This window comes from Procambarus clarkii, chromosome 1 (assembly GCF_040958095.1).
Source record: "Procambarus clarkii isolate CNS0578487 chromosome 1, FALCON_Pclarkii_2.0, whole genome shotgun sequence".
NCBI lineage: Eukaryota > Metazoa > Arthropoda > Malacostraca > Decapoda > Cambaridae > Procambarus > Procambarus clarkii.
The window spans coordinates 41,290,625-41,299,372 of NC_091150.1; the positions used below are offsets into that span (position 1 = coordinate 41,290,625).

The 8,748-nt window shown below is 51.8% G+C and overlaps 1 protein-coding gene across 1 annotated transcript in view; it reads left to right on the top strand.

Annotated features, from left to right (window-relative positions):
- Positions 1-2,202: 2,202 nt before the first annotated feature.
- Positions 2,203-8,748, top strand: part of LOC138363082 (leucine zipper protein 4-like) — a 16,398-nt gene continuing 9,852 nt past the window's right edge. The window contains exon 1 of the mRNA XM_069322033.1: positions 2,203-2,577. Within this exon, the coding sequence (XP_069178134.1) occupies positions 2,203-2,577 (375 nt within the window). The remainder of the gene's footprint in view (positions 2,578-8,748) is intronic.

Here is an 8,748-nt window from a genome sequence, read left to right on the forward strand (position 1 = left end):
ACCGGACGAGCGGCCGTGTTTATTTACCTAAGCGGAGGAGGGCAGCCAATCAGCGCCCCGCCTTCTCTCTGACGTCACCACGGTTAGAAATATACCTTAGTGGTAGTTTCAGTGAGGCTGATGGAACGACCCCCCCCCCCATTTAAACTGGATTATATATATGGCGAGACAGAGACAGACAGAGATACTGTCCAAGGGTTACACTGTGACCTGGGAGGGGGAGGGGGTGGGGGGTTCTCGCTCCCCCCCCCCCTCACCTGTCCAGCTGGTCACACCTGTCACTCATTGTCAGAGTCCCCCCCTCACACACCCCCCTGACTCACCCCAGGGTCCCCTCACACCCCCCCTAACCCTTCCCCAGGGTCCCCTCACACACCCCCCTGACCCTCCCCCAGGGGTCCCCTCACACCCCCTGACCCTCCCCAGGGTCCCCTCATACCCCCCCTGACCATCCCCAGGGGTCCCCTCACACACCCCCTGAGCCTCCCCAGGGTCCCCTCACACCCCCTGAGCCTCTCCCAGGGGGTCCCCTTACACCCCCTGAGCCTCCCCCAGGGGTCCCCTCACGCCCCCTGAGCCTCCCCTCGGATGCTGCATACCTGAACACAAGGGTGTAGGCTGGGTTATTCAGCGTGGAGAGAACATCTCCTTGTTCAGGATGCTGCGGACCTCGGGAGGGTGAGCGCGCTGGGCGTCCGGCGGTGACGCTCCGTGGTGGGTACTGGCGGTGATGGGCCGGCTGTGACGCTCGCTCCTGGGCCCCTTCCTCTTCTCCCCCCTTCACTGCCGCTCTCCCAGGCTCCCTTCACTGCCAGTCACCCTCGGCCTCTCTCTAAGGCACTCATCACTGGGCCATAATTTTTTAGACCTCCTGGCCAAGTGTTTCCTGACACCCTCCTTGTTGATATGGGGCAGCTGCCGCCTCCGCCTCTCTCACTCACTCCCTCTCTCACTTCCCTGCCTCACTCGCTTCCTCCCTCACTCATCCCCCTCCCTCCCTCCCTCCCTCGAGGAAGGAAAGTGAGGGGGGGGGGGCAGCTAGGAGAGTGGGAGGAAGGGAATGTAATGGAAGACAAACAAAGAGAAAGAAGGGAAGGGGAAAGCGACAATTAAGACATTACGACTGTGTAGCACTTGGAAGGAAGGAAGGAAGGAAGGAAGGAAGGAAGGAAGGAAGGAAGGAAGGAAGGAAGGAAGGAAGGAAGGAAGGAAGGAAGGAAGGAAGGAAGGAAGGGAGGGAGGGAGGGAGGAAGGAAGGAAGGAAGGAAGGCAGGAAGGAAGCTAGGAAGGGGAACTATACTATAGTTGACCTTGCTAAGACTCAAGTCCAGCTCGGGTCATGTTCAACTATGTTAAGCTTAGCCTGATGAATTCCGGTCGACTTTACATAAGCTGAAGCAAGCTTAAATTAAGACAAGGAAGGAAGACTCAAGCCACATCTGAGTGCAACACATCTTGAGGTTATGCTCGTCCAAGCTCCCTCCATGCCTAACCCAGCCTCAGACTGTGCGCTCGTCCGAGCACCTCTCCGGGGCCCCAAAGATGATTCCGGTCATATATATGACTTAATATTATTATATTTTAATTGTATGTATAGTTTGGCCAGGGGAGTAGAGCAGGGCTGCGTCCTGACTCCAACCCTATTCGGGATTTTCTTCGCAGTTATGCTGCAGCACGCCTTCGGACCTGCCGCGGAAAGGCATTTACCTCCGGACCAGTCGGATGGTAGACTCTTTAACCTCGCCAGACTGAGAGTCAAGACAAAGGTTCGGCTGAGGTGTCTGCGCGACTTCCTTTTTGCCGACGACGCAGCAGTCACTGCCCACTCAGCCGAAGACCTCCAACGGCTCATGACCCGCTTCAGCGAGGAATGTCAGGCTTTCTGTCTCACCATCAGCCTGAAGAAAACACAGGTCATGGCTCCCCACCTGACATCGGCATCTCCGATTATAAACTGGAAGTCATTCACGACTTCGTGTACCTGGGCTCCACAATCTCTGACTCCCTCTCTCTTGATACGGAGCTAAACAAACGCATCGGTAAGGCATCTACTACCATGTCCAGACTGACAAAGAGAGTGTGGGGTCAACAGTAGGCTGAGTGTACAAAGATCCAGGTTTACAGAGCCTGTGTCCTGAGCACTCTCCTTTATGGCAGTGAGTCTTGGACACTCCGCGCCCGTCAGGAATGAACGCCTACCACATGCGCTGCCTTAGACACATCTTGGGCATCACCTGGCAGGACAAGGTGACAAACAACAACGTCTTGGGGAGAGCTAGAATCACTAGCATGTACACAATGCTGAAGCAGAGACGAATGCGCTGGCTCGGGCACGTTGTGCGAATGGGCGACGGCAGGATCCCCATGCAAGGATCTCCTGTAAGGAGAGCTGACACAGGAAAAGCGTCCAGCTGGCAAGCCCCAGCTACGGGACAAAGACGTATGCAAGAGGAACCTGAAAGCCATGGACGTCGATTTTGCCACGTGGGAAACACTGACCGCAGACCGTTCAGCCTGGGGCAGTCTGTTCAGAAAGGTCTCTTCAAGTTCGAGGAGTCACTTGCCAAGAAATCGGAGGCAAAGAGACAGAGAAGGAAAACCGGTAGCCAGGAAGACAGACCAGAATCGGACTTCGACTGTGCTCGGTGTGGGATGGACTGCCGCTCTCAGATTGGCCTCATCAGTCACACCAGACGCTGCACCAAGACTGACAACCAGGGCGCAACTCCATAGTCTCCCGAGACTGAAGGATGCCTACTAGTTTGGCCTAAGGTAGGTTAGGTTAGGTGTTCTGGTTGCCGTACGTAGGTGCATCATTGAGGGAGGTACACTTCCAACATAGAAAACGAGCGTAGAGAGAGTTCGAGATGTGTTCGAATGTAGACAAATGTAAGTCAAGCAGCCCGTCCTCATCAACCAGCCCGTCCTCATCAACCAGCCCGTCCTCATCAACCAGCCCGTCCTCATCAACAAAGGCCAAATGCTCGTTAACCCAGCCATCAACCCGCCCCCCCCCATCCCTGTTCATGAATGAAAAACAGTTAACACTCAACTCAACTTTTTTTTTTGTTGCAGAGATATTCACAGCTGATGATGTTCGAACACTTCTCAAGAACAGTGTTTTGTTGACGCCCTGTGTTCGAACCACAACACTGTAAACGCTTCACTCACGTACTTCAAATATAAATAACGGCAGCAGAACCTAATATATATATATATATATATATATATATATATATATATATATATATATATATATATATATATATATATATATATATATATATATATTATATATATATATATATAATATTAAATTATATGGGGAGAACCTCATTTTTAATACACAGTATTTGAAGTGGATAAATGCGTGTTGGTGGAGGTATACGGCCGCCGCTTTAACGAGCCTGGTCTGAAGACAGGCTGTAGTCAAGTACAAAGTGTTCGTCAGTCATAAACCGCACAGTCAATATATTTATGAGGCTGAGTGAGTGAGTATACTCTCTACAGGAGCACTATTAACAATAACATCCACCCCGGACACATTCTTATAATATAAATTACGTAAACATTCTAATATTATCATTACGAAAATTGATATATTATCCGAGTTAAAAAAAAAAACAGAATTAAATATATTTGCACTTTTTCTGAGAGCTGAAGTATGAGCTCCATACGCGGCAGCTGCTGGTGGTCCATACGAGGCAGCTGCTGCTGGTCCATACGAGGCAGCTGCTACTGGTCCATACGAGGCAGCTCCTGCTGGTCCATACGAGGCAGCTGCTGCTGGTCCATACGAGGCAGCTCCTGCTGGTCCATACGAGGCAGCTGCTGCTGGTCCATACGAGGCAGCTGCTACTGGTCCATACGAGGCAGCAGCTGCTGGTCCATACGAGGCAGCTGCTGCTGGTCCATACGAGGCAGCTGCTACTGGTCCATACGAGGCAGCTGCTACTGGTCCATACGAGGCAGCTGCTGCTGGTCCATACGAGGCAGCTGCTACTGGTCCATACGAGGCAGCTGCTACTGGTCCATACGAGGCAGCTGCTACTGGTCCATACGAGGCAGCTGCTGCTGGTCCATACGAGGCAGCTGCTACTGGTCCATACGAGGCAGCTGCTGCTGGTCCATACGAGGCAGCTGCTGCTGGTCCATACGAGGCAGCTGCTGCTGGTCCATACGAGGCAGCTGCTGCTGGTCCATACGAGGCAGCTGCTACTGGTCCATACGAGGCAGCTGCTACTGGTCCATACGAGGCAGCAGCTGCTGGTCCATACGAGGCAGCTGCTGCTGGTCCATACGAGGCAGCTGCTACTGGTCCATACGAGGCAGCTGCTACTGGTCCATACGAGGCAGCTGCTGCTGGTCCATACGAGGCAGCTGCTACTGGTCCATACGAGGCAGCTGCTGCTGGTCCATACGAGGCAGCTGCTGCTGGTCCATACGAGGCAGCTGCTGCTGGTCCATACGAGGCAGCTGCTGCTGGTCCATACGCGGCAGCTGCTACTGGTCCATACGAGGCAGCTGCTGCTGGTCCATACGAGGCAGCTGCTGCTGGTCCATACGAGGCAGCTGCTACTGGTCCATACGAGGCAGCTGCTACTGGTCCATACGAGGCAGCTGCTACTGGTCCATACGAGGCAGCTACTACTGGTCTATACGAGGCATCTCACATATCCAAACATTATTGCACTGAATGATGCCAAAGGCCGGCAGCAATAGAGTTCTCGACCATTTCACAGAGAGAGAGGGGGGGGGGAGGTGTCATCAAGCCAAACAGATCACCGTGACAACAGTCAGCTGCGCCAGCGGGGCGTCAGCCACCTGGACCACGGCAGCCCGGAGCTGGTCGCCAAACAAGCAATTAAGCGACTGACACCAATGACGTCAGCGGTTGTGTCAGGCATTAGAGCGCAACCGCTGCACCATGATATGTACTCACCTATTTGTGCTCGCGGGGGTTGAGCTCTGGCTCTTTGGTCCCGCCTCTCAACTGTCAATCAACTGGTGTACAGGTTCCTGAGCCTATTGGGCTCTATCATATCTACACTTGAAACTGTATATGGAGTCAGCCTCCACCACATCACTTCCTAATGCATTCCATTTGTCATCCACTCTGACACTAAAAAAGTTCTTTCTAATATCTCTGTGGCTCATTTGGGCACTCAGTTTCCACCTGTGTCCCCTAGTGCGTGTGCCCCTGCTGTTGAATAACCTGTCTTTATCTGCTCTATCAATTCCTCTGAGAATCTTGTACGTGGTGATCATGTACCCTCTAACTCTTCTGTCTTCCAGCGACGTGAGGTTTAATTCCCGTAGTCTCTCCTCGAAGCTCATACCTCTCAGCCCGGGTACTAGTTTGGTGGCAAACCTTTGAACCTTTTCCAGTTTAGTCTTATGCTTGACTAGATATGGACTCCATGCTGGAGCTGCATACTCCAGGATTGGTCTACCATATGTGGTATACAAAGTTCTGAATGATTCCTCACACAAGTTTCTAAATGCCGTTCTTATGTTGGCCAACCTGGCATATGCTGCTGATGTTATCCTCTTGATATGGGCTACATGGGACAGGTCTGGCGTGATATCAATCCCCAAGTCTTTCTCTCCCTCTCTGACTCTTGAAGAATTCCATCTCCCAGATGATACCTTGTATCTGGCCTCCTGCTCCCTACCCCTATCTTCATTACATTACATTTGCTCGGGTTAAACTCTAACAACCATTTGTTCGACCATTCCTTCAGTTTGTCCAGGTCTTCTTGAAGCCTCAAGCTGTCCTCCTCTGTCTTAATCCTTCTCATAATTTTGGCGTCGTCAGCAAACATTGAGAGGATTGAATCTATACCCTCCGGGAGATTATTTACGTATATCAGAAACAGGATAGGACCGAGTACAGAGCCCCGTGGGACTCCACTGGTGACTTCACGCCAATCTGAGGTCTCACCCCTCAACCTAATATATGGCAGTGTCCAGGCGTGGGGTGCCAACACTCGAAGAAACTACTAAACAATGGGTTTATACCAGGAAGTAAACCCAAGGGTCGAGCGAAGGAATGGTACTGTAACTCTGAGACTCGGTCGGTAGGGTCCAGTAGCCTTGGAAAAGATAAAACACTCCTCCGTAATGGGAGAGGTTCTGGAGCAAGTGTGATGGAAAGGGAGGCTGGAAGGTGCCGATGGAGAGGGAGGTATGGTAGAGGGGATGACGTGGGAGAGGGAGACTTGAGGAGACTAAGGGAGGGCTTATTGTTGTGGCTGTGGTGGTGAGTGCCGTGTGGTGATGCCGAGGATCAACGTCCCCGCGGCCCGGTCTCTGACCAGGCCTTCTAGTTGAGGTTGTGTCTTGGTGGTGGTTCTTGGGCGAACTAGTCCTTAACGTTGTCAATAGAGGCGGCTTCCCCAACTTCTTCCAGTGGATCCCGCTTGTTGATCGCCCGTACACGGTACGAGTTCTTCCATTCAATTCGACTCCTTTGCTTGTCCAGCGTCTCATTATGTCCTCTCGTCCTACTTTCTCTCACTTTAAAGAGGTTGTATTTGCTCACTTTATTAAATTCCCTTCAGTATCTTGTATGTTGGAATCATGTCCAGTTTGTTGCTTCTCTCTTCTAGCGTTGTGACGTCTAGTTGACTTAAGCTATTCAGTGTCACCTGTGTCATCCAGTGTCACCTGTGTCATCCAGTGTCACCTGTGTCATCCAGTGTCACCTGTGTCACCTGTGTTATCCAGTGTCATCTGCGTCATCCAGTGTCACCTGTGTCATCCAGTGTCACCTGTGACATGTCACCTCGCATCTCCATGCTTCTGTAAAGACTTCCTGAAATATTATGTTGAGTTCCTCACACACTTCCTTGTTGCTTTCTGTGAGACATCTACTTTGTTTCTTCAGCCAGATCCCGTGATTTCTTACCGTGTTATCTTGTGTGGTTGGCTAGGGTGGCCCTGGTGGCACTTACCTAACAACACTTACCTACCTGGTAGTTGTTTTGGTGGTGGTGGTAGTGAAGTCAGTAATGGTGGTGGTGTTGACGTCAGTAATGATGGTGCTGGTGACGGTTGTGGTAGTGGGGACGCAGGTGGTGGTGGTGGTGATGGTGGGAGGGAAGAGGAGACTACCACGATGCCACCAGCCGAGTATGTGTTGGCATAGACCACAAGCACTAACACGGAGGACCAATCAGGATAGCGGCAGTAGAGCCTTTGTCAGTCACCGTAAGGCCCAGCGGCCCACGTAGGGGCGTCGCACCTCCGCCCTTACCGACAACCGCCTTTCTCAGCCCTCTCTCTCTCTCTCAAGTCCACCTCAGCACAATCACTCTTTATCACCCACTTAAATATAGAAATGAATCAGGAAGGTTCAGAAGGGACTCAGAACTGACACAGGTGTCAGCAGCGTGGACGCTCCTGACAAAACAGGTGTCAGGAGACTTACATGACTGACATTTCTGCTTCAATGTTTGCCCCAGAGGTGTGTATGGGCATTTTCAGTTTGATTTCACACAGATGATGCTGGAACACAGATGACACAGCCTCACAGATGACACAGCCACACAGATGACAAAGCCACACAGATGACACAGCCACACAGATGACACAGCCACAGAGATGACACAGCCACACAGATGACACAGCCACACAGATGACACAGCCTCACAGATGACACAGCCTCACAGGTGACACAGCCACACAGATGACACAGCCTCACAGATAACACAGCCACACAGATGACACAGCCTCACAGATGACACAGCCACACAGATGATCCTCACAGATGACACAGCCTCACAGATGACACAGCCACACAGATGACCCTCACAGATGACACAGCCTCACATATGACACAGCCTCACAGATGACACAGCCTCATAGATGACACAAATTCACAGATGACACAGCCTCACAGATGACGCAGCCTCACAGGTGACACAGCCACACAGATGACACAGCCTCACAGATAACACAGCCACACAGATGACACAGCCTCACAGATGACACAGCCTCACAGATGACACAGCCACACAGATGACACAGCCTCACAGGTGGCACAGCCACACAGATGACACAGCCTCACAGATAACACAGCCACACAGATGACACAGCCTCACAGATGACACAGCCACACAGATGATCCTCACAGATGACACAGCCTCACATATGACAGCCTCACAGATGACACAGCCTCATAGATGACACAAATTCACAGATGACACAGCCTCACAGATGACGCAGCCTCACAGGTGACACAGCCACACAGATGACACAGCCTCACAGATAACACAGCCACACAGATGACACAGCCTCACAGATGACACAGCCACACAGATGACACAGCCACACAGATGACACAGCCTCACAGGTGACACAGCCACACAGATGACACAGCCTCACAGATAACACAGCCACACAGATGACACAGCCACACAGATGATCCTCACAGATGACACAGCCTCACAGATGACACAGCCACACAGATGACACAGCCTCACAGGTGACACAGCCACACAGATGACACAGCCTCACAGATAACACAGCCACACAGATGACACAGCCTCACAGATGACACAGCCACACAGATGATCCTCACAGATGACACAGCCTCACATATGACACAGCCTCACAGATGACACAGCCTCATAGATGACACAAATTCACAGATGACACAGCCTCACATATGACACAGCCACACAGATAACACAGCCACACAGATGACACAGCCTCACAGATGACACAGCCACACAGATGACAGCC